Here is a 26,264-nt window from a genome sequence, read left to right as displayed (position 1 = left end):
CAGCCAGCGGGTGGAAAAAAGCTCCCCCCTATTACTCGATCCTGTGCGTCTTGCTATACAGATAGCCCCATGGTGCGCTCATCCGTTTATTTTTACATGTTCGATATCCGAGGACAACCTCTTTTATCATATCCCCATGGAGTGTGCCATTTGCAGTTTTACTACTGGTAGTAGTATTTTCTCACTACAAGGACGATATTTCTCTGTTTATTTCTAAATGTGACAAAGATAAAATGTGGAAGACATCCTCTACTCCAGTTACAGACGGTTTGCGGTACTAGCCGAATGGGAGGGTAGCCTAATCACGGATAACCGGCCTCTTCAATTCTCTTCGAGGGAGAGGAGTTTGGTTTGAAAGATAAGAGTGATACAAAAAGGTAGGCCATCGATTGTTATTAGGCTATATTAGACTCGGTTTTTTTCTGAAATGTTCACTTTTTACTTCTTTTCTGAAATGTTGTTTAAAAATAATAATATCTTATCTTTTAGCCTATCTACTGCTCTATTATTTAGGTTGTGTAAAACGCAAAGACGTTCATAATATACTAAATGTGAAATAAATTATGTTTGATTACAGAGAAATACAGGATCAGTAAGGATCTGATTACCAGATAAGATGTTCGAAAAGTTCAGGTTACTGAATTGATATGGTATATTGGGTAGGATACCAAATCATATATTGGTTCCATTTGATCTTGAATGAGGTTTTCTGTGTATTACATAAGTAACCTTGGGGTGATAAAGTACAACTATGTGACCTCTATTAGAATTTACCCTAGGCTATAATAAAGTGCCTTATTATCAAGACCTATCAAGACAGGGTTGGGTAAAATTTACCCTCCAAGTGACACCCTCCAAATCTAGTGTAAGTTGGTTAAAACGAGTACCCTAGAGTTTCCTGTATAAATAGCCTGGAGGCTATTATGAAGTCATGAACAGTAGCCTACACTCTGTGGAAACGGTTCTACATGGAACCCAAAATTGTTATACTTGGAACCAAAAGGTTCTACCTTGAACCAACAAGGGTTTTTCAAAGGGTTCTCCTATGTGGACTGACGAAGAACCCTTTTAAATTCTAGATAGCACATTTTTCTAAGCGTGTAGCTAAGTGTAATAGGCTACTTGCGGTGAGATTTATGGTTAACTTAAGCCAACACAATTAAATCTTAGGCCTATTGCCTTCAATGCATAGAGCACTCTTTATTTTATTTGATGAAGAATAACTTTTCAGTGTGGTTCTGCAATACCGTGAGCTCACATAACATTTATTTAATGGATTGGCTATATTGTTCTTCAATCCTGGTCTTGGGGAACCACAGGGTGTGTAGGATTTTGTTCCAACCATGTAATAACACTAGCCTGGAAATCTAGACTGAGTCACGCTAAGGATAATAATTCAGTCTGGATTTTCATGCTGTTCTAGCAGACCTGATTTAACTAGTCAAGGGCGTGTTGATTAGCTGATTAGTTGAGGCCTACTGGGCACAACGAGCATGCACACCCTCTGGGTCCCCATGACCAGGCTTGATGAGTTAGTAAATTATGTCACTGCTTACATGTAGTCATTATAAACTGATGTGGATATTTTAAAATCAGGTATTCAAAAATGATCATGCATTCAGATGCACATTTGTCCTCAACTAATGGTAAAATTAGTGTCCCTGTTATTTCATTTTTTTCTTTCAGTTGAAGCCATGGGGAAACCGGTTTGAAGTTCATCTCACATTCAAAGTTGTTGGGCCCAATCCTAATTGAGGGGTCAGTGGATTTGACCTGACCTAGCATAACACCTGAACTGTGACCATTATGGCGGAGAGAGCTAGCTTTGGTATCCCCAAAAGCAACTCACGTCCTGTAGGCTCACTCCCACCAGAGCCGATCGACATCATCCGTACTAAGGCTCGATCCAGAAGAGTCCGCATCAATGTTGGGGGGCTGGTCCACGAGGTCCTATGGAGGACCCTGGACCGTCTCCCCAGGACCAGGCTGGGTAAACTCAGAGACTGCAATACCCACGAAACCTTAATGGAGATCTGTGACGATTACAGCTTGACTGATAATGAATACTTCTTCGATAGGCACCCAGGAGCGTTCTCCTCCATTCTGAACTTTTACAGAACAGGGAAGCTGCACATGATGGAGGAGATGTGCGCCCTGTCCTTCGGCCAGGAGCTCGACTACTGGGGTATAGATGAGATCTACCTGGAATCCTGCTGCCAGGCCAGGTACCACCAGAAGAAGGAGCAGATGAACGAAGAGTTGAGGAGGGAGGCCGAGTCTCTCAGAGAAAAGGACGGCGAGGAGCCGGAAGAAGGCTGCTGTCCAGACAAGAGACAGAAGCTGTGGGACCTCCTTGAGAAGCCTAGCTCTTCTCTTGCTGCTAAGGTAAGACCAAAGCATTGACCTGGGTTGAGTTTAGGCATACTGACTATGGGTCAGTCCAAATCCATCCCATCCCATGGTGTCATAGCTGCTGCAGGAATCTCTCTAATTTCATAATATAGTCTCATAATGTATGATCTTGGTTGCAGTATAGTAGGGGAGTACTGTAGGGGCTAGACCTGCTTAACCCGTTTTCAACTTCAGCTCAGCTGCTGGCAAAACTCTGTACGAGGTGAATCTCAATATATCAGATATATGGAATTTGATCAATTAGTTTATTAACAGATCGTGTGTCCCACATTGAATTTGTCTTTAGATATCTCTTTACTTCCAACTCAATCAAAACAGTAGAGGAGAATATTGTGCCACCAGCAGCTTAATCCTCTTTTAACCTATGAAGTAATCAGATAAGAAAGAACCCGGAAGATTATGGTTAATGTGTGCTTAGTGCATAGTGCTCTGTGTGTTGTACATTTGAGACGATACATTAAACAAATACAGTATATGAATAATATCACACATACTGTATTTTGATGCACAGTATTTTGCACTCTTAACCAATACATTTATACTAAACAAAAATATAAACGCAACATGCAATAATTTCAAATATTTTACTGAGTTACAGTTCATATAAGGAAATCAGACAATTGAAATGAATTCATTAGGCTCTAATCTATGGATTTCATATGACTGGGAATAGAGATATGCATCTTTAAAAAAAAAAAAGGTAGTGGCATGGATAAAAAAAACTGTCAGTTTCTGGTGTGACAACCGTTTGCTTCATGCAGCGCGACACATCTCCTTCGCATAGGGTTGATCAGGCTGTTGATTGTGACCTGTGGAATGTTGTCCCACTCCACTTCAATGGCTGTGAGAAGTTTCTGGATATTGGCGGGAACTGGTTGACGCTATCGTACACGTCGACCCAGACCATCCCAAACATGCTCCATGGGTGACATGTCTGGTGAGTATGCTGGGAACTAGGCTATTTTCAGCTTCCAGGAATTGTGTACAGATCCTTCTGACATGGGGCAGTGAATTATCATACGACAATGGATCTCAGGATCTCGTCATGGTATCGCTGTGCATTCAAATGGACATTGATAAAATGCAATTGTGTTTGTTGTCTGTAGCTTATGCGTGCCCATGCCATAACCCCACCGCCACCATGGGGGCACTCTGTTCACAACGTTGTCGCAAGGAAACCACTTGGCCACACAACGCCATACACGTGGTCTCCAGTTGTGAGTCCGGTTGGATGTACTGCCAAATTCTCTAAAACAATGTTGGGGGAGGCTTATGGTAGAGAAATGAATATTCAATTATCTGGCAACAGCTCTGGTTGTCATTCCTGCAGTCAGCATGCCAATTGCCCGCTCCCTCTGTGGCATTGTGTTGTGTGTCAAAACTGCACATTTTAGAGTGGCCTTTTATTATCCCCAGCACAAGGTGTACCTGTGTAATGATCATGATGTTTAATCAGCTTCTTGATATGCCACAGCTATCAGGTGGATGGATTATCTTGGCAAAGGAGAAATGCTAATTAACAGGGATGTAAACAAATGTGTGCACAAAATTTGAGAGAAATTAGCTTTTTGTGCGTATGGGAAAATTCTGGGATGTTTTATTTCATCTCATGAAACATGGGACCAACACTTTACATGTTGCGTTTATATTTTTGTTTAGTGTAGTTAATTTTAGTATATGCTGATCAGTTGATCATATGAACTCCGGCACCAAATGTCTGTAGTGTAAGGTTAGGTATTATGGTTTGGTATTCATGTTCAAGTTAGTTCTTGGATCTATGTCTCCAGGACTAAGGTCTTATATGAATCTGTCTAATGTGATAAAGTGTTAAATAATATTTTACAGACAGCAGCTTTATTTATTGTCTTGCATTCGCACTCCCAATGGTACACCATGTGTACTGTGCTTCCCAGAATTCAGTCCAAGAAAAGCAGTCAATTGACCCATTAGTAACGGTTTAATGTGCATGCTTTTATCTCTTTTTTTTACTAGAGTGGGGAAGTGTAATGCATTGTATTCCCACAATTGCACATTTGTCCTCTCTATGGGCAAAATCTAAAGCATCTAATGGTTCAGTCCACTGCCAACCTCAAATGGTATAAACAGGAGGTTTTCTGAAGAACCATGCTGGAGTTTTAGGGAGACTAGATTTAGTTCTGCTAATAAACACAAGTGATACAAGTAAGCGCAGTGTACAAGTTTTTCTTTTCTTTTAATAACATTTAGTCACCTAATTCAAGAGGAGGTGCTTAGTGTCTGTTAGGAGTTTTAGCAGTAGGCCTGATAGGAAAAGGTTTTAGGAGGAGGTGCTGGAGGTGACAGATGGTCAGGAGAACCCACTGTTGGCTCACACACGGGTCAGTCCCCATTATCCTGCTTCAGTAAACTGGCAGGACACTCAACAGACTGCAGTGTGTTCTATGAACATTGGTTACACGTGTTATGTAGTGGTTCTCTAGGTTCTGCTCATAGGGTTGGCGTCAGTTCCTGATCGCATTCATCAGCGTGACATCACAGGTCGCTCCTTGACTAGGCAAGGCAGTAATTGTACCAGTGGTCACATCATGTGACTTTAATATAGGCCTGCGTGGAGAAACATGGAGGAATGGAGACAAATGCTGAGTTGATTTTGTCATTCAGATGGGCAACTGCCGACTGGGCAATCCTTTTAATTGAATTTTGTCCTTGTGCAATATTTGAGTCACTATGGACATCATGTAATTCAAGCTGACGGGCTCCAAAACCGGAAACATGTTCCACTTCACATACATGTACTGTATTTATTTCAACTGTAACATTGAAACCTGACTACCCAGAGATTGGTGCAGTGCCATCAGACCAAAGGTCTTTGTGAAATGAGCTTGGTGATTTGTAACGATTAAGTGAACAGTGAAGTAAGATAGGGCATTCCTTACCCCCCAATGACAGACACTAAGCTCCTGTTGGCTTGTGGAAGGAAGCATGGGGGTAGCACTAACTAGCACATGGAGCTTAGGGAGTGCTTAAAGCACAGGGGTAATGCCAGGGTGTGTTGCCTCCTTTGGCCTGAGAAAGGACATGGAAAAGCATAAGGCACAGGGAAGGACACTGGCTGTGTGTGTCGCTAACTCGAGATACCGGAGGAGTGGCCATGGGGTATACCCAGCCTGTCACAACAGAGCAGTATGTTATGGTTGGCTCCCAGTCAGTTATATTTTGTGAGTCAGCACAATGACACAGCATCCACTCAGGGCTCTTGTCATTACACACACAACTGCTGACAGGAACGGAAAGGGCCCTTGCTTGACCAAATCAAATTACTACTCCAGAAGAAGTGTCATTCACAATTTTGTGAGGCTACTGTTCAATACTGTAAAATATTATTTCCAGTTTATTACCTATAGTACAGTATTTGATTTGGTATACCTATAGAATCGGAATGTTTTATTTTGAAATTATTGGAAACAACTTTCCAACGGGTCTCAAGATAATTTTGTGTGATTTTCCAATGATACAAACAAACATTGGAAACTTTAGCAAATGTGAATAACTCCTTGACACAGAGCATGTGTAACTTCCATGTGAGTGTCAGCTGCTTATAGCCTGCTGTGTCCTGCCCATACTGTTCACCACCTCCTTAATTCTACACATCAGTCAGTTTTAACATACTTTTATATGCTATGAAAGCCATCAGGTTCTCATACAGGTAGGCCTACTACGTAATAGGGTGTGTCCCTAGTTTTGCTGAGGCCTGGTTGTGCGGCTCAGTACTGTAGGGAGTGATGGAAGTGAGACTTAATCTTCTTTGGGGGTTTGACCCAGGCTGCGTCTGCAAATAGACTGTTGTGAAGGCTGCACACCGTCTGGCTCACAGCGAGCTGGGTTTGCAATATGCCGACCAGCCCGGGCGGGGGTCACGTGTGCGGTAGAGCTGTTAAGCAATTACTGCAGTTGGGTTGGCTGCTGCTATAAGATTAACAAATGACGTAAAAGCAGTCTCCTCTCTTCATGATTAGTTCCTGTTCAGTACTTGTTGAATAGATACAGGTTGAGTGCCCACTGGTTAATTTGAGTTAATGACTGTGAGATAGTGCAGACGGCAGGAGCATGTCTCCTTATCACGCTCAATTTAATCTTGACGAATGATTAAAAAGCTTGAGTGAGATGAATTTGTCCCTTTGGCAGGTTAGACAGAATGCTTGGATAGCATAATCGTTTTTCCCAAATGTGTTGTCTTTTAAATTCGATTCTTTCACCCATTTATGTCAATTGACCTTCAATTGGAGCTGAATATGTCATAGGGTCATAGGGCATTGTTCTCAAATAGAGGTACAGGTTTTTCACCTGTAACTCATGTGGCTCAGTTGTTGCAATCTGGACATGCACTATAGCATTACAGGGTTATTTTAGCCTTGACTAGATAGGAATTTTGTACATGGTGAAACTGTACTCCAAAGTTTTTGCTTGCACATGATTGTTTTGAACAGAAATCTCTCTCCCACTGAGTGCTGTCTACCTCTCAATCTAAAATGAGAGGCATCTTTCAATCCACCTCAATTAACACACTGGATAAAAAAGGTCAACAAAATGTACATAGGTACCTGGTCAACTCAGAGCAATACTTTATTATCCATTTTCAAATGGAAATGGATTGATTTGCTGTCACATTACCCAACTTAAGTGCTCTTGATATTTTGGGCATTTACTGTATATATGAGTATATTCACATCAAGGATGTTATCCTGTTATTGATATATTGGATGAGGGATTTTGAGTCTTGGCAAGGAAACTGCACCTCTCAGCATAATCCATTTTGCCTTCAGATCGTGTACCCAAGCATGGCAGTGTGAGGCGCAGGAAAATGCCACAGGCATCTGTGTGGTAATTTGTCACCATTTATATAACTATTTCTCATCCCTCTTCCCCTCTCCTCAATCTGCAACTACCTTGATATTAAAAGCCACAATTAGCTGATTTTCTATCTCCAGGGAAGCAATAATCCCATCACTTCCTATACTATGTGTCACTTCATATACAGTATACATTGTGGTGTTAAGTCATTTAATTTCAAATGCCCTTCACATTCCACTATAGTAGCCAGTTGTTAAAATTCTAAGCATGAGCCATCCCCTTTCTTTTTAGAAACTGCTGGTTAAACTTTTCAAATAACGACTCACCTTTTTATCCCAGATTTATACCAACTTTGAGAGAAATTCATTCCATTATGGCAGAGGATTCATTCCATCTGGACCTTTTTAGAGCTAATGTTAATCATCAGTTACACTCCTCGGTGAGGTTGTTCAATATTACTCAGATGCCAAACAAAGGCGACTTGATTTGTTGTACAGTAGTTTAATCTACTGTAATGTGATTTTCCTACTTTTTGGAGGGGTGCAGATTGAATGAGTCAGAGATGATCCTCTTTAATAAACACTGGAAAGTCAAGATAATGCGATCGATAAATGTGCTTTAAATGTACAAATGTAGGATCTTAATTTGAAAATGCAAACTTCCCACTGGGCACAAACTGGTTGAATCAACGTTATTTGTCAACGTATTGTGACATGGAATCCACACGGAAAAGACATTGGATTTGAAAAAAAGTTAACTGTTGTTTTAAAGGTGAATTTAAACTACAGGATTATGTCAACATGTCACAAATAAAATACAATTGAAGTCGGAGGTTTACATACACTTTAGCCAAATACATTTAAACTCAGTTTTTCACAATTCCTGACATTCAATCCGAGTAAAAATTCCCTGTCTTAGGTCAGTTAGGATCACCACTTTATTTAAAGAATGTGAAATGTCAGAATAATAGTAGAGAGAGTGATATATTTCAGCTTTAATTTCTTTCATCACATTCCCAGTGGGTCAGAAGTTTACATACACTCAATTAGTATTTGGTAGCATTGCCTTTAAATTGTTTAACTTGGTTCAAACGTTTTGGGTTGCTTTCCACAAGCTTCCCACAATAAGTTGGATGAATTTTGACCCATTCCTCCTGACAAAGTTGGTGTAACTGAGTCAGGTTTGTAGGCCTCCTTCCTCGCACACACTTTTTCAGTTCTGCCCACACATTTGCTATAGGATTGAGGTCAGGGCTTTGTGATGGCCACTCCAAAACCTTGACTTTGTTGTCCTTAAGCCATTTTGCCACAACTTTGGAAGTATGCTTGGGGTCATTGTCCATTTGGAAGACAAATTTGCGACCAAGCTTTAACTTCCTGACTGATGTCTTGAGATGTTGCTTCAATATACCCACATAATTTCCCTTCCTCATGATGTCATCTATTTTGTGAAGTGCACCAATCCCTCCTGCAGCAAAGCACCCCCACAACATGATGCTGCCACCCCCGTGCTTCACGGTTGGGATGGTGTTCTTCGGCTTGCAAGCCTCCCCCTTTTCCTCCTAACATAACGATGGTCATTATGGCCAAACAGTTCTATTTTTGTTTCATCAAACCAGAGGACATTTCTCCAAAAACTACGATCTTTGTCCCCATGTGCAGTTGAAAACCATAGTCTGGCTTTTTTGTAGCGGTTTTGGAGCAGTGGCTTCTTCCTTGCTGAGCGGCCTTTCAGGTTATGTCGATATAGGACTCGTTTTACTGTGGATATAGATACTTTTTTACCTGTTTCCTCCAGCATCTTCACAAGGTCCTTTGCTGTTGTTCTGGGATTGATTTTCACTTTTCGCACCAAAGTACGTTCATCTCTAGAAGACAGAACGCGCCTCCTTACTGAGCGGTATGGCGGCTACGTGGTCCCATGGTGTTTACTTGCGTACTGTTTGTACAGATGAACATGATACCTTCAGGCATTTGGAAATTGCTCCCAAGGATGAACCAAACTTGTGGAGGTCTACAATTTACTTTCTGAGGTCTTGGCTGATTTCTTTTGATTTTCCCATGATGTCAAGCAAAGAGGCACAGAATTTGAAGGTAGGACTTGAAATACATCCACAGATACACCTCCAATTGACTCAAATTATGTAAATTAGCTTATCAGAAGCTTCTAAAGCCATGACATAATTTTCTGGAATTTTCCAAGCTGTTTAAAAGCACAGTATACTTAGTGTATGTAAACTTCTGACCCACTGGAATTGTGATACAGTGAATTATAAGTTAAATAATCTGTCTGTTAACAACTGTTGGAAAAATGACTTGTGTCATGCACAAAGTAGATGTCCTAACCGACTTGCCAAAACTATAGTTTGTTAACAAGAAATTTGTGGAGTGGTTCAAAAAACGAGTATTAATGACTCCAACCTAAGTGTATGTAAACCTCCGATTTCAACTGTACACTGGAGTTGCTTACCAAGACGACATTGAATGTTCCCGAGTGGCCTAGTTACAGTTAGGGCTGTTGTAAATGGGTTGAAAATCTATGGCAAGACTTGTAATTGGCTGTCTAGCAATGATCAACAACCAACTTGACAGAGCTTGGATATTTTTTTTCATAATAACGGGCAAATATTGTACAATCCAGGTCTGCAAAGCTCTTAGAGGCTTACCCAGAGAGACTCACTGCTGTAATCGCTGCCAAAGATGATTCTAACATGTATTCACTCAGAGGTGTGCATACTTATGTAAATGACATATTTCTGTATTTCATTTTCAGTACATTTCCTCAAATTTCTACAAACATGTTTCAAATCAAATGTATTTATATAGCCCTTCTTACATCAGCTGATATATCAAAGTGCTGTACAGAAACCCAGCCTAAAACCCCAAACAGCAAGCAATGCAGGTGTTTCATTATGGGGTATTGTGTGTAGATGGGTGAGAAACAACAATTTGAATCCATTTTGAATTCAGGCTGTAACACAACAACATGTGGAATAAGTCAAGGGGCGTGAATACTTTCTGAAGGTACTGTATAGAGTCGTGGCCAAAAGTTTGGAGAATCACACAAATCTAAATTTTCACAAAGTCTGCTGCCTCAGTTTGTATGATGGCAATGTGTATATTCTCCAGAATGTTTTGAAGAGTGATCAGATGAATTGCAATTAATTGCAAAGTCCCTCTTTGCCATGCAAATTAACTTAATTCCCCAAAAACATTTCCACTGCATTTCAGCCCTGCCACAAAAGGACCAGCTGACATCATGTCAGTGATTCTCTCGTTAACACAGGTGTGAGTGTTGACGAGGACAAGGCTGAAGATCACTCTGTCATGCTGATTGAGTTTGAATAACAGACCGGAAGCTTCAAAAGGAGGGTGGTTGTTGGAATCATTGTTCTTCCTCTGTCAACGATGGTTACCTGCAAGGAAACACATGCCGTCATCATTGCTTTGCACAAAAAGGGGTTCACAGGCAAGGATATTGCAGCCATTAAGATTGCACCGAAATCAACCATTTATCGGATCATCAAGAACTTCAAGGAGAGCGGTTCAATTGTTGTGAAGAAGGCTTCAGGGCGCCCAAGAAAGTCCAGCAAGCGACAGGACCGTCTCCTAAAGTTGATTCAGCTGCGGGCACCACCAGTACAGAGCTTGCTCAGGAATGGCAGCAGGCAGGTGTGAGTGCATCTGCACGCACAGTGAGGCGAAGACTTTTGGATGATGGCCTGGTGTCAAGAAGGGCAGCAAAGAAGCCACTTCTCTCCAGGAAAAACATCAGGGACAGACTGATATTCTGCAAAAGGTACAGGGATTGGACTGCTGAGGACTGGGGTGAAGTCATTTTCTCTGATGAATCCCCTTTCCGATTGTTTGGGGCATCCGGAAAAAAGCTTGTCCGGAGAAGACAAGGTGAGCGCTACCATCAGTCCTGTGTCATGCCAACAGTAAAGCATCCTGAGACCATTCATGTGTGGGGTTGCTTCTCAGCCAAGGGAGTGGGCTCACTCACAATTTTGCCTAAGAACACAGCCATGAATAAAGAATGGTACCAACACATCCCCCGAGAGCAACTTCTCCCAACCATCCAGGAACAGTTTGGTGACGAACAACGCCTTTTCCAGCATGATGGAGCACCTTGCCATAAGGCAAAAGTGATAACTAAGTGGCTCGGGGAACAAAACATTGATATTTTGGGTCCATGGCCAGGAAACTCCCCAGACCTTAATCCCATTCAGAACTTGTGGTCAATCCTCAAGAGGCGGGTGGACAAACAAAAACCCACAAATTCTGACAAACTCCAAGCATTGATTATGCAAGAATGGACTGCCATCAGTCTGGATGTGGCCAGAAGTTAATTGACAGCATGCCAGGACGGATTGCAGAGGTCTTGAAAAAGAAGGGTCAACACTGCAAATATTGACTCTTTGCATCAACTTCATGTAATTGTCAATAAAAGCCTTTGACACTTATGAAATGCTTGTAATTATACTTCAGTATTCCATAGTAACATCTGACAAAAACATCTAAAGACACTGAAGCAGCAAACCTTGTGGAAATTCATATTTGTGTCATTCTCAAAACTTTTGGCCACGACTGTATGGTTGAAAGCACAGTGATAACACACTGAGTATTCAACAAATTTCTGGCTGTCTTTTTGAGTGGATAAATAAAGGTTGAAAGCTCATTGATCAACGTCTCAACCAAATTTTACCCAAATTTCCATGTTGAAATGACTTGGTGTGCCCAGCGGGTTGTAATGTATTTAAGGTTTAAAAAGGCATCTAAAGTTTGTAATATCCACTTAACAATTTTAACCTTGATTTGTCCTAACAAAAATGTTTCAATTTCTACAAAAATGTCCATTAATTATAATCCATACAATTATAATCCATACAATTATAATCCATACAATTATAATCCATTGCTGCAGGATTATTTTCTTGCTGTGAGAATTTGGTCAAACTAACATCCTTTTTCTGTACTTTATTTATTTTTTTAATTGTGTTTATTTGAAAAATCATACACTCTTTCTTAGGGAAATAAAGGTGCTATCTAGAACCTTAAAGGGTTCTTCGGCTGTCCTCATAGGAGAACCCTTTAAATAACAATTTTTTGGCTCGAGGTAGAACCCTTTCGTTTGCCGGTAGAACCCTTTTAGTTCCAGGTAGAACCCTTTTCGGTTCCATGTAGAACCCTTCCAAAAGGGTTCTACCTGGAACCATAAAAGGTTCTCCTATGGGGAGAGCTGAACAACCCCTTTTTCTAAGAGTGTACAATTGATTGCATGGCTTGAGGGTGGTGAGTGTAATATGATTTATTTCACGGCAGTCGGCAGGCTGTAGGCCTACAGCACATGAGACGAACAGGGTAATCTGTTCCAGACATGCCACCAGGGGTCTTTTCACAGTCCCCAAATCCAGAACAAATTCAAGAAAGCTCACTGTATTATATAGGGCCGTTATTGCATGGAACTCCCTTCCATCTCATATTGGTCAAATGAACAGCAAACCTGGTTTAAAAAAACAGATAAAGCAACACCTCACGGCACAACGCCTCTCCCCTATTTGACCTAGATATTGTGTGTACGTCTTGATATGTAGCCTATGCGTGCCATTTTTAAATGTATGTGGTCCTGTTCTTGTCTATTAGTGTTATATATTATGTCATTTTTTGTCTGGACCCCAGGAAGAGTAGCTGCTGCTTTCGCAACAGCTAATGGGGATCCTAATAAAATACCAAAATATTATAGTTGCAAATCATTGCCCTGAGTTGAGTAGGCCTAGTCTATTTGTGGAGTGGGTAGTAATCAACGAAGTAGTCGTATGCAAATTAGCTCTGCATTAGCAGATGACACAAACATCACATTAAAAAAACATGTGTAAGTATGCTGTGGCAGTCTGTTCTTCTCCATGCAATAGTGTGTGGTGTGCATGTAGCCATTGCAGGATCCAATGTTTGTCCCTAGAACAGAATACCTTGGACATTGGGTTTTGTTTTTTTGGTTAAATATCAGTTCAGTTTACACACTGTGTTTAATTACAGGTTGCCCAATCATCACGTCGTCTGAATCTGTCACATGGTCATGTCACCTTAATTACCAAGCTTGTGGTTGGCCTGTACGTTGTGATGACCAATCAGGCGCATCTATTTGACTAATTACTATAATCATGGCCTTCTCCCTTTTCCCCTCACACAAAGAGAAACCATCCCACCATCAGCAACTCACTGAACACAATCCAGTGGGCTCTGGTCTACATGGATCGCAGTCAGAAACAGTAGCCTGAGCCAACATGGTCTAAATAAAGCCTCTTTTGGGAGGTAATAGCATGGTGTCTGTCACCATAGTAATGAACAGTGAAATCTATGCAAATTGTCTTGATACTGCAATGTTATATTGATTAAAAAAATGTGTGTCTATATGCAGTTTCACTGTCTATTGATAATTGAAAATTGTGTCATTACGTTAAGGAAGTGTCATATTTTAGGTTTAAATTACAATCCAGTGGTACATCCCTAATCAATAGTGAAAATATACACATACATACACGCAAACACACATAAGGCTTGATATTGGTTTAGTAATGGTCTTTAGAAGGCTATATAACCATTTTCTAGTTGGTATTGCTGTACAATGGCCTGTAAAATTAAATGGCACTCCTCCACTGTGTCCCTTACTCAGCAGAAGCTCCTTGAAAAATGTGGTGGGTTGGTTCCAGCTACATCTCCCATATAAAAACACAGCCAATCCAATATATCCCATGTCACTTTTCCATAAATACCTCCTGATATTGATCAAGACGTTCTTGGGTTTCCTTTCCGAGTTAGTTTCCCCTCCGAGGACGGCCTGCAGCAGTGATAATGTTTGCCAGAAATAATCTAACCTTCAAGCCTTACATCCTTTGCGTTGAGGTGGTATTTCCTTTTTTTTCCTTGAGAATTTTACAGTGTGTTGTTTGTCTTGTTGCTTTTTTGTCTCGTTGTCTATCAGATCTATAAACTGTGGGCTCTTTGCTGTATGGCCTGTATACCTCAGAGAAAGTAGGTTCTGTATGTCAGCCATTTTGCTATTGGCTCAGAATAAATCTTTTATATAGGATTAATTTTATTGGCTGTGTACTGGCATACATTTTACAGGCATACTTTCATCTCAATGAATTTGTTTAGTTGATTACATTCAGCCTTTGGCAGTCAGATCACGATATTGCTACTGGACTTGAGGTGAGGTCGGTTTGAGGCGAGTGTGGAACCGTAACACTGTTTGACTGTGGTGTTTCTCTTTTATGTCATAACCATAACATTTGTGATGTTAAGCCACAGTTCTCTGCCTTCCACACGTGTTCATTTCCTCTCAGATGCTGCTGTAAATCCAAACTCCTGTCACAGATTATAGCTGGAACAAATCCCTGTGTTTTGCCTGATTGAACCTACAAACAATCTTCCCTGGATTTTTTTCTGTCCGTTTCCTGGGAGCCTTTGTTTGAAGTTTAGCAGCAAACCAAGAGCTAAACGTAACTGAGTGGGAGGACGGACCTGGCCAGGGCTTAATGAGGGAAATCCAGATCTTTCAATTAATCTGCTTACCTCTCAGTAGCCAGATGTTCCCAAGGACTGCACCATGCTGGTCCAGGTCACACATGCATGGAGCCTGGTTGGGACAGAGAGACACACAGCAGAGGCAGCTCAGCCTGTGTACTAGCCCCATTGTCCCGCAGTCCCACCTCTCACCTAATGTATTGGACACCTCCGCCACTCATAAACATAGAGAATCATGCTCAGATTGAGTCATGATCAATCATCATACTCTTGGTTTTGTTTTGAGGGATTTCTGTGTATGAATGAAGGGCTTTAGTGTTGCAGCATATTTTAATGAAAATGTGGATTAGCAGAGTATAATACTCAAAGGTCTTAGACTGGGTCTCCGGAATGGATTCCTTTGTTGGATCTTAAAATATCCAAAGGGTCGTTTCTAAATACAGAACATGGCTACATCTATTTGACCTCAAATGCAAATTACTTTATTGTCCCCTGAGGGAACAACAAAAAAATGTCATCTGTAGTGTTATATGAAAATATATGTTATCTATATGGAACATTGTAAATTGTTATTGCTGTGAAAAAGGTATTTCATGTACAAGACTACGGATGGATATGGTAATACTGTACAATAACTGTTGTAGATACTCATAACCATATCTGATTTGAGAAAGTAATGAAGTACTGTAACATATTCTGTACATGTACTTAGTGTATATTGTCTATAATTCACCTTATTATTTCCTTTTTGGAAATTCAATAAAAACACAGCAAATGTGTCTCAATGGTAATTGTTCAACTCCACTGAGAGCTCCAGGGGCAAAGAGGAGACTGTCATTTGCAGTGCTTAATGAGAGATTTGGCAGCAACAGACAGTGCTCTTTTAGTGGGTAAAGATTGTCTGTCAGGACTGTTGGAGGATAAAACCATCCAGGATGTAATGCAGGAGAAGAACAATACAGGTGTTTTATGACTGTTTCACAGCGTATCAACGAACAACCTTACACTTGAGTCACAAAGGTGTCTTGTGGCAGAGTATCTGCTGATCCTTTGGCGTTCGCTCCCTGTTTGCACACGCATGCCCTGCCCTGGAATCTTCTCAAGATGTGGGCTAGCGATTTCTCTGTATCCAGATCACTGTTCACGTAATTACGTTTCTGCAGATCTACAGATCAGGTCAGGAGGAAGCTAATCCTGCTCCTTCCACCCCCACAACCTCACCACTGATGTCTGTCGACCTAGACTATATCTAAATGCACCACACGCACGCAAGGCCCATGAGTGAATTACTTTGTATTAAGTGCTTTGGTAGTATATCACATAGCAATCAATCAATTAAATGTATTTATAAAGCCCTTTTTACATCAGCAAATGTCACACATCACCAACGATCTATCATGGTCCAAACGCCCCAAGACAGTTGTGAAGAGGGCACGACAAAAACTTTCCCCCCTCAGGAGACTGAAAAGATTTGGCATGGAGATCCTCAAAAAGTTCTACAGCTGCACCATTGAGAGCATCTTGACCGGTTGCATCACTGCCTGGTATGGCAACTGCTCGGCATCTGACCGTAAGGCGCTACAGAGGGTAGTGCGTACGGCCCAGTACATCACTGGTGCCAAGCATCCTGCAATCCAGGACCTATATAATAGGCGGTGTCAAAGGAAAGCCCATAAAATTGTCAGAACCCCCCCCTTCATTTGTTTTGTATACTGCTGCTACTCACTGTTTATTATCTATGCATAGTCACTTCATCCCTACCTACATATACAGATGACCTCTAACCTGTACCCCCGCACACTGACTCGGTACCGGTACCCCCTGTATATAGCCTCGTTATTGATATGTTATTGTGTTACTTTTTATTATTTTTTACATTCGTTTATTTGGTAAATATTTTCTTAACTCTTCTTGAACTGCACTGTTGGTTAAGGGCTTGTAAGTAAGCAAAGGGCTTGTAAGTAAGGTCTACACTTGTTGTATTCGGCGCATGTGACAAAGTTTGATTTGATTTGAAGCACAGTGGCTAGGAAAAACTCCCTAGAAAGGCAGGAACCCAGTAAGAAACCTAGAGAGGAACCAGGCTCTGAGGGGTGTAACAGTACATGGCCAAGATGTTCAAACTTTCATAGATGACCAGCAGGGTCAAAGTATAATAATCACAGTGGTTGTAGAGGGTGCAACAGGTCATCACATCAGGATTAAATGTCAGTTAGCAATTTTTTTTATTTTTTTTTATTTTATTTGTGAGGGTATAATTTATAGAGTGTTTGCTGAAGAAGGCAGAGTGTTCTCAATGACATAAATGGCATGTTTTTTCATAGAGAAGACAAAGACACATGGTAGTGGACCATTAGTGTGGTTTTCACAGAAAAGTCATGTAAGCGTATAATGATGAATGTTGACCTCAGTGTCCTGCCTGTGAAATAGTCAAACTTTTCAGCATAGTCTTTTCCTTTGTGTTGTTTCTTTATGTACAAAGCAACAAGTCACTCAAGGTTATTACTAATTTCTATGTGAAGCAGCATGGATTTAGATTAGGCCAAGGTGCAAAGGTCCTACCATTTGGCAGCTATTATGCCACATTATTTAGTGTTGACAAAATGGACTTTCATATAACTCGATCCCAATTTCCCTTTGACCCACCTGGGTGGGTGATAGTTCAGGTCACAGTTGACCAATGAGACCTCCAGCAGCTCTGCCATCACAGCCAATAGGCATAATGCTGCATGACCATTGACTTGACCTCAGCAGCCATGACTGTGGCCAGACTGGGTGTTCATCCTGACATGCCCGAGACAATCTCTGCATCACGCGATGGCTACAGCCAAGGCTTTTCAGAGGCTTTGTCTTATCCATCCCTCTGCATCACACAATGACAGACTCCCTCTCTAGGTCTCTGTAGTGTAATGTAAGACACCTTTCTTTGAAGCGGTTTCAGTTAAAAGTGTTTAAAATCTTCTTACATCTGGTATCTTTCAAATTATTTGGGTTGTTTGGTATTTACTTAGAACTGTAGTAAAATAGTTGTTACATAAATATTTACTTTCCCCCCTTAGGATTCATCAAACCAAGCACAAGTATGATGGATACTATTATTATGATGGATAATATTATTATTATTATTTATTAAACTTTTATTGCACTTTTCATTACTCACAAAATCTCAAAGCGCTTGTTAAGCAAAATAAACAATAGCAAGTATTTAGACAGAAATATAGGCTACAACAGTAGCTAGATCAGATCGATCAAATCTGTTTGAGTGCTTCTTGAAGCCTCCAGCGGATGGGCAGCTGCGGTCATGAGAGGATCTAAAAGCTCATAGCTAGATGGTCAGCGGAGATGGTGGTCAGGTCAGCATGTCCAAGGGCAGGCAGACAGGCAGGCAGCTCAATGTTATCAGTGCATCTCCGCCGTCTGCAGCTTCTCTGTATTGGGATTCTGTGATGAAGTTTGAGCTCCCCACAGAGTACAGCCCACTCCTTACTTCAGAAGCATGGCCGTAACTATGAGGACACCGAGGTCCGGACTTCTGTAATTTTTCTAATAAAAAAAGTATACATATTTTGTACACAATAAAGAAAATGAATTACAGGTCAATATCTAAATGTTGGTCACAGCTTTGATCAAAGCTCAGAACGCTAATCACGCATGTCTCTTTGCGAAATAGTGGAATCATGAACAGTGGATTGTTCGTTATATTCGCCTGCGTCCCCTGGATTTGTCTCCCGGACTTGCCTTTTTAGCAGCACATTCACCACTCTCTCAAACGGCTCACGGCACAGCCCGAGGGCCTGAGACGTGAAACAAACTACCCCAGCCCGGAGACGGCTCACTGGAGAAGTAGGCAACACTAGAGGTGCTGCTGACAGTGTGTTTGTGAGATGCCGGACAAAAGGCAATCTTAAAACTATCCCGTATCTCCTGCCGTGTCTACAGACATCACCCAAACAAACAAAAACCGACTCTCGGAGAATGAGTGCACAACTGGTAGTCGCTTATAGATACAGTACCTTCAGAAAGTATTCACACCCCTTTACTTTTTCCACATTTAGTTGTGTTACAGCCTGAATTTAAAATGGCTTAAATTTACATTTGTTTTGCTACTGGTCTACCCACAACACCCCATAATGTCAAAGTGAAATTATGTTTTTCGAAAAAATAATCGAATTAATTAAAAATTAAAAGCTCTTTGTTACAGCAAGCCTTAATAAGTTCAGGAGTAAAAATTTGATTAACAAGTCACATAATAAGTTAAATGGACTCACTCTGTGAGCAATAATAGTGTTTAACATGATTGTTTTATGACTACCCCACACATACAATTTATCTGTAAGGTCCCTCAGTCGAACATTGAATTTCAAACACAAACCACAAAGACCAGGGAGGTTTTCCAATGCCTCGCAAAGAAAAGCACCTATTGAATATCCATTTGCGCATGGTGAAGTTATTAATTACACTTTGGATGGTGTATCAAAACACAGACAGTGATGTGGTGCTCAGTGGTAAGGCTGAGGCAGGCTACAATGCATGCAGGTGTCACGGCTGTCGTAGGGAGGAGACCAAGGCGCAGCGTGGTATGCGTACATTCTCTTTATTATAAGAATGAACACTGAACAAAACTAACAAAACGAACCGTAAAGCTATACAAAGAGTGCTGAACAGGCAACTACACATAGACAAGAACCCACAAAACCAAAAGGGAAAATGGCAACCTAAATATGATCCCCAATCAGAGACAACGATAAACAGCTGCCTCTGATTGGGAACCAATTCAGGCCACCATAGACATACATATGCCTAGACTTACAAACACCCCTAGACATACAAAAACCCTAGACAATACAAAACAAGCATACCCACCCTCTTCACACCCTGACCTAACCGAAATAATAAAGAAAACATAGATAACTAAGGTCAGGGCGTGACAGCCGGAGGACGCATAGGAGACAGAAAATGAGGAAGCAAGCAGAGAGAGAGGTTAGTACAATGGTTCCCAAACTTGGGGACAGGGCCCCATGTGGGGTCCCCTGTTAGGAACTCAAAAAATAAGATATGTTTCAATATGTACATTTCAATATGAACGTTTACACATGGCCTATCTTCCCTATAATCAAAATGCAAACAATACAGTATGTCAGTGTGAATCATTTATCATATTTCCCCCCCTTTCAGGGGTTTAACATTACAATTGTATAAATAATAGGCTTTTGTAGATTGACTGAGATGAAAGAACCCACAGCAGCCAAGGTGATAATGGTTGGGGTCATTTTTCCTTGTTTTTGCTGTTCTCCAAATAGCATTTTTAAAGTGTTTTAATTGTGTAGAATGCAGTAAATTAGCTTCAATTTTAAAAACACCACCCCCTTCTGGACCTCACCAAAACTCAAACCCTGGTTACAGCCCTGTTCAGAAGTATCCTCCTGTGCAATGAAAAACTGTCCCAATGCCAACTCTGCATGCATTAAATATGATTATATATGTACAGAATGTACATTAGCCCTCTGCCTAGGCTGCCACTAGGCGCCATGACAACTATATAACTATCAAAATACCAGGAAGTAGGCCTAACCATTGCTACTAACCACATAATTGCTCAGAAAAATCAGCATTACCAATACTTGTATGGATCACTGTACTTTATTACTGGAACCAACAGATATGTTTTCCCACCAGTTGTGGCTCATTTTAAGCAACATTTTGATTTTATATTTACAAGCCAAACTACTCTACAGTATATCATGATTATAGAGTGTCCATTTGCCTGATGGATCAGTGCTCAGGTGTGATAGAGTAGATTCTTAGCTAGTCCTTGGCTCGGTCTTGGCAGGAGGCTTTCTCAGAAGTAGCTGGCAACGGATGCAGGCGGTTGTCAGTGACTCACGTGGCATCGACAGGCTGTCACAGCTATGGCCACTCTCCACCGTAAATCACCTTAGGTGCTCTTCTGGACATTTTTCATTCTTTAACATATCTGTGATTTATTCACTTAATATATAGATGCGGGTATAATAAGTCTGTATAAACCCTCCCCTTCTCCAGAGGGCCATAAGTATAGGAGCTTCAGCATGTGCTTGTCTCTGTGAGGAGAACATTTCAGGATAATTGTAATAGGATTTGGTGGCTATCTATAGTAAGGATAGAGAGAGGTTAGAAGTGGTTACTCATTCTTTCCTCAACAGGAAGAATCAACCAATAATCTGATACTTCTCATTCAGTCAACATTGTCATTCTAAACACACCCACTAAAAATGCAAGCCGCAGACAGGATATTGTGCATAGAAAGCTGATTGTGCATAATCATTGATTTAATGCAACGCATTGTGATCCATACAATGTGTATGTATGGCTATAGGCTATGTGCAGGAACTTAAAGTTAGCATGTATTAGCCTACAAATATTATATTTATGTTTGAAATTATAAGAGAATCCATGACAGGTTATAAACTCTATATTTGCATTTGCTTCATGGGATGAGGGGAAACCCCTCCAGAAAGGGATTGTTCTGTGTAGCCATCTCTCACAAGGCCAAGAGTCTCATCAATAGCTCTCTAAGCCAGTCATTTGAGCTCCCCCACTTGTCCCTGGCAAGACTGCCCTTCACTTTCATTGCACTCATATTTTAAAGGACTAATGACACTGAAACACTACAGATGCTTGCCAATACAGCCACTATGCCAATATTGAGACTTAAGCTCATACTCTCACATCTTTGTTGCACACATACAGTATTGCTCATTTCACAATATGCAAATTGGGCTTGTTTGCATAAAGCACTTGGAGATGTGGAAAGTGGTCACAGTTATGTCAGTTAGTCGTGTTACGTCCTGCAGCACTGCAGCAAGGTTGTCATGTGAAAATCAACTGTGCTAAATACTACAGTATGGCCCGACCTGTTTGGATATACCTTGTGTAGGCAAAGTAATGATCACATCTTGAAAGTTACCGCTAACTCCTAACTCTATTACCTGCAATGAGGGATCTGTCATTTTATTGAATTAGTTATCTCATTCAAACACCTGTGAATCCTTTAAGACGAGTTGAAATTAAACCGGCAACTTTTTCTTTATCTTTCACTGTCTGTGATTGAATCTCCCACAGATACTGTATTCTCATGTCATAGTTTTTGAGCTCTGTCTGCTAATCACAACTGATTGTATTTCTACACAGGAGTTGGAGATGCAGATCTATTATGGTGTCTGAGTCTTTTGTAACCTGGGATTAATTCTCCTCTATAGCCGTGATTAAGAGAGTATTGCAGGGAGGTCAGGCCCGTGCGATGACAGCGTCACAGCCTTGGGGACCCAGGAAGGGAAGGAGGGCGGCTGGACCGACCAGGGATAGCTAAGAGAGATATAATAAGAATTTGATTATTTCCACACCCTTGTCTTGATGAAGAAGTGAACATACACACGCAGTCACACACACACACACCTCACAGGTTTGACCTACAACAACCTTTAGTATTTGCGCATGTAAGTGCTAATTTAACCTGAGCATAATGGCCGTTGACAAAGACTTCTTAGAACCATGACATAGAGGAAATAGCAGACAGAAATCTATATGCTGTTAATTAACTGATGTGATAAGTGGTGATTTGTTTGTTTCCTGTATCAGATATCTCTGATTTGAGTGTTTCTTCGGTTAAGGAAGGAGTGGCCAATGTGCTGCAGAGTTGAGAGGATATCTGCTTTTAACATTGATTATCAATCCATAATAGAGCCTCTGCTGCCGCCCACATTTAGATGGATGTAAGGAAATATTGCCCTCTGCTCTGTCATCTGTGCCTTACACAACCATTTCTGGTATTGCTCACATCATCTTATCCATTGGCTTATACAGCACAGTATATAAACATGTAATGTTGTAGAAACATCTAATCAAAGGATGTTGTGTAATAAATAAGACACATTTGGTGTAAGTGGTGTTGAGTGAATACTGTAACTAAGTATTCTAAGTAACTAAGTATTCTAAGTAACTAAGTAGCAATATCAGCAATATCAAAATTACTTTATGGTTGGATGCGCTAAGAAATCTCTCTCGTGAGGTCAGGGCACCTTATGAGGCTATGATGCCTCTGTCAGACCACCCCACCAGGACGCTTTCAGTTAAGGGGTTGCATGGGGAGAACAACCCTTGGCCTAGGCAATATAGAAAATGAATACAAAAATTACAGTTGAGGTGTAGTACAGTTGATTTACTTAAACAACATCACTAGACCTTAAGCACAGTACGCAGTGGACGTACTGCTTGATGATTTTTAGCTGCAAATACAGCACCTGCTCTTAATGATCCTCCTGGCAACGTTAAATGTGAGCCAATATCAATCTCACTTACTATCTGTTCACTTGAAGGCATAATTCATGTTTTCCATGCATCTTAGTAAGGAAGGCTTAGTCCTGAGAAACCAGGTTAACTAGAATAAGTAACCAGTATGCACACACACACACACACATACACACACACTGATGTTTGTGTGTAATAAGAGTTGTCTCAGCTATCTGATCATGACTCATTTTCAATTTTTTTGTTTCTTTGTCTTTCAGTTCCTGGCCTTTGTCTCCGTCTTCTTCATCGTTCTATCAACAATCTCATTATCACTCAATACCTTGCCAGAGCTACAAGTTGTTGATGAGTTTGGACAGGTCAATGACAATCCCAGCCTAGCGCATGTTGAAGCTGTGTGCATCGCCTGGTTCACGATGGAGTACCTCCTCCGCTTCCTCTCTTCTCCTGACAAGTGGCAGTTCAGCAAAGGCCCACTGAACGTCATTGATTTACTCGCTATCCTGCCCTACTATGTAACTCTCTTCCTGACCGAATCCAACAAGAGTGTTCTACAGTTCCAGAATGTCAGACGAGTGGTCCAGATATTCCGTATCATGAGAATCTTAAGAATTCTAAAACTGGCCAGACATTCCACTGGACTGCAGTCCCTTGGGTTCACCCTTCGGCGCAGTTACAATGAACTGGGTCTGTTGATATTGTTCTTGGCTATGGGCATCATGATCTTCTCCAGCCTGGTATTCTTTGCTGAAAAAGACGAAGATGCCACCAAATTCACTAGTATTCCTGCTTCATTCTGGTGGGCTACCATTACCATGACAACTGTAGGTTATGGGGACATTTATCCACAAACTCTTCTTGGTAAAATAGTCGGTGGGCTCTGCTGTATTGCAGGTGTGTTGGTCATTGCATTGCCCATCCCCATCATTGTGAACAACTTCTCAGAGTTCTACAGGGAGCAGAAGAGACAGGAGAAAGCCATCAAGAGGAGAGAGGCCTTGGAGCGGGCGAAGAGGAATGGCAGTATTGTGTCTATGAATCTGAAGGATGCGTTCGCTCGCAGTATGGAGCTGACGGATGTTATGGTGGAGAAAGGTGATGAGAAACGGCCAATGGATAACCATCTCTCACCTAGTAGGTGGAGCAGTAGGCAAGGCAACTCTGAGGTTAGTCCAAAATCCCAGGCGAGGTATAAAGAGGTTGCTCAACTGGGATCTCCAGATAGGGTCAATCCTCTAAGAACCAGCCCACAGCACCTGAATGCCAAGATATTGGAGGAGATGTACAACAAGATGACGACCACTGCCAACGTTGGCTCGGGAGCTCCACATGAACAGAAGCTTAAGGAGGAAATGGAAATGAGGGTGGTGTCTTCTGGACTAAAGCCCCCCCTAATTAGGGAACGAGCCAGCGGTGACCTCAGGAGCCCATCCAGCGTGGACAGCTTCGCCAGCTGCACTACAGAGTTCAGTGTGGCAGAAAGCAGTGCCCTCCTCCCTAACGTAGCAGGACGGAAGGCACCTCCTCCCCTCGACCTCAGCCAGATCAGCTCTATGGAACCAAAAACCCAAGAGAATGTTCCGCCGGCTACCATCATCAAGGAGGGTCTTTATGAGTATGTCTCAAGCAATCCAGAGGGGGCGTCACAGGGGGAGGATAATCAAAGCTTTGACATGAGCGTCGAAAACATCCGCAGTTCTCTCAGAGGCAACCCACAGAAGACGAAAGCTCTAAAAGTGAATTTCATTGAATCTCAGGCAGAGATGCCATCAACGCCTCCCTGTGCTACTCTGTCTCCACAAGGATACCAGCCCTCCCCACCCCCAGGCCAGGCCCCGGTGACCAGCCCACGGGCTCCAGGAGAGTCAGGCCAAGGAGAGGATGCAGCCAAGGGCTTAGAGGGCGAAGGTCAGCCTTCCAGCTTAAGCCACAGGGGAAATCACATGGACAGGGCCGCTGTCTTCAGCCCTTTGTCACCTAAATCAACCAACTGCACTACTCAGGAAGTGGTTGTTGCTGGCAACGGTGAAGGAGAGGCAGGCAACAGCCAAAAGGAAAACCACATAGTTCTGGATGGAAGTCTATCTCCATCTTGTGAAACAAGCATGTGACTAGTATAGGTGGAAGGTCAAGGAAAGATTAAACAGACTCTCTGTTTTCTATGAAGAACAAAAAGATGAAGCACACTAATGTATTAAAAAATAAGTTGTCTGCATGGCTTGACAATTATTTTTTCTGATAACATCACTGTTTCTGAAGACCTATGAGAACTGCTGCTTGCTGCAGACATTGAACTTTTAACAGTGAATTTTACTATAAGGCTCCAATGTGAGCAAAAAAACAACCTAGTATGAATGAGGACATTTATGAACAAATTGTACTTTATGGTCCTGGACTTTTTACGCAGCTAGCTGTACATTGCAAGTTTCTTTTTTTAGCTTGCTGAATATTTTTTTCTGAAGTGTGGTGGGACAAGGACATCGACTGAAGAGGGGAATGTGGAAAGACTTTGGGATTTTTATATAAGGCCTCATCATTGGTCGAGCAGTATCAATGTCATATCATATTCTGTTACTTGATATGGCTTGCATTAATTAGCAAAGTTTCGATTCCATCTCATGTTATTGTATCTGTTTAGATTTTGCACCATTCTCAATCAAGTCAACCGAGAGATATACTGTATATGGAACAAGCAAGGGCCTCCTAGTTCAGGGAAATGAGAAATGAATCTAAGCAAAAATAAAACGAAAGTCCAGCATATTATATAACAAATCTTAAACATCTGCCAATATGGAAATAGACCAATAAGAAAAAAACTGTTTTAATAATAGCCTATACATGACTATCTATGATTGCTTTTAAATACTTTATATTCTACTATGTTATATTCTGTTCATGTGAATGAGCTTATGTCCCTCATTTCTATGTTTAGCATTGCTGTGGTGCATTCCTGCATTGATGGAATGGGAAATGGACAAGCCATATAAGTATTGCACGCCACCTCATGTACTGGTATTTACACTATGACAAAATTGATTAGATAATGGCATTATACTTTAAAAAAATATTATCATACAGCAGCACTTCCTTCACTTAGATACGGATCATATCAACTGAATGGTTATTCAGGTTCTTCACTAAAATGGACATGTATTATTGCTGAGTTCCAGATCCATCATGATCAAAGGAAATCTGTGTTGTTACACT

The 26,264-nt window shown here is 41.3% G+C and overlaps 1 protein-coding gene across 1 annotated transcript; it reads left to right on the top strand.

Moving 5' to 3' along the window:
- The first annotated feature begins 1,806 nt into the window (after positions 1–1,806).
- On the top strand, positions 1,807–25,168 carry LOC120019834 (potassium voltage-gated channel subfamily B member 2-like). Its single transcript, XM_038963249.1, has 2 exons — positions 1,807–2,385; positions 23,318–25,168. The coding sequence occupies exons 1-2, from the start codon at positions 1,807–1,809 to the stop codon at positions 25,166–25,168; spliced, it is 2,430 nt and encodes an 809-aa protein (XP_038819177.1).
- Positions 25,169–26,264: the final 1,096 nt, after the last annotated feature.

This window comes from Salvelinus namaycush, chromosome 25 (assembly GCF_016432855.1).
Source record: "Salvelinus namaycush isolate Seneca chromosome 25, SaNama_1.0, whole genome shotgun sequence".
NCBI classification, from domain to species: domain Eukaryota; kingdom Metazoa; phylum Chordata; class Actinopteri; order Salmoniformes; family Salmonidae; genus Salvelinus; species Salvelinus namaycush.
The sequence above is the reverse complement of the archived record's forward strand: the minus strand, read 5'-3'. Positions and strand labels throughout refer to the sequence as shown.

Excerpts from the sequence above, each read along its gene's own strand:
- LOC120019834 (XM_038963249.1), top strand. The coding sequence starts at position 1,807 with ATGGCGGAGAGAGCTAGCTTTGGTATCCCCAAAAGCAACTCACGTCCT. Across the intron at positions 2,386-23,317 it reads GCTCTTCTCTTGCTGCTAAG|TTCCTGGCCTTTGTCTCCGT; the intron begins GTAAGACCAAAG and ends TTTGTCTTTCAG.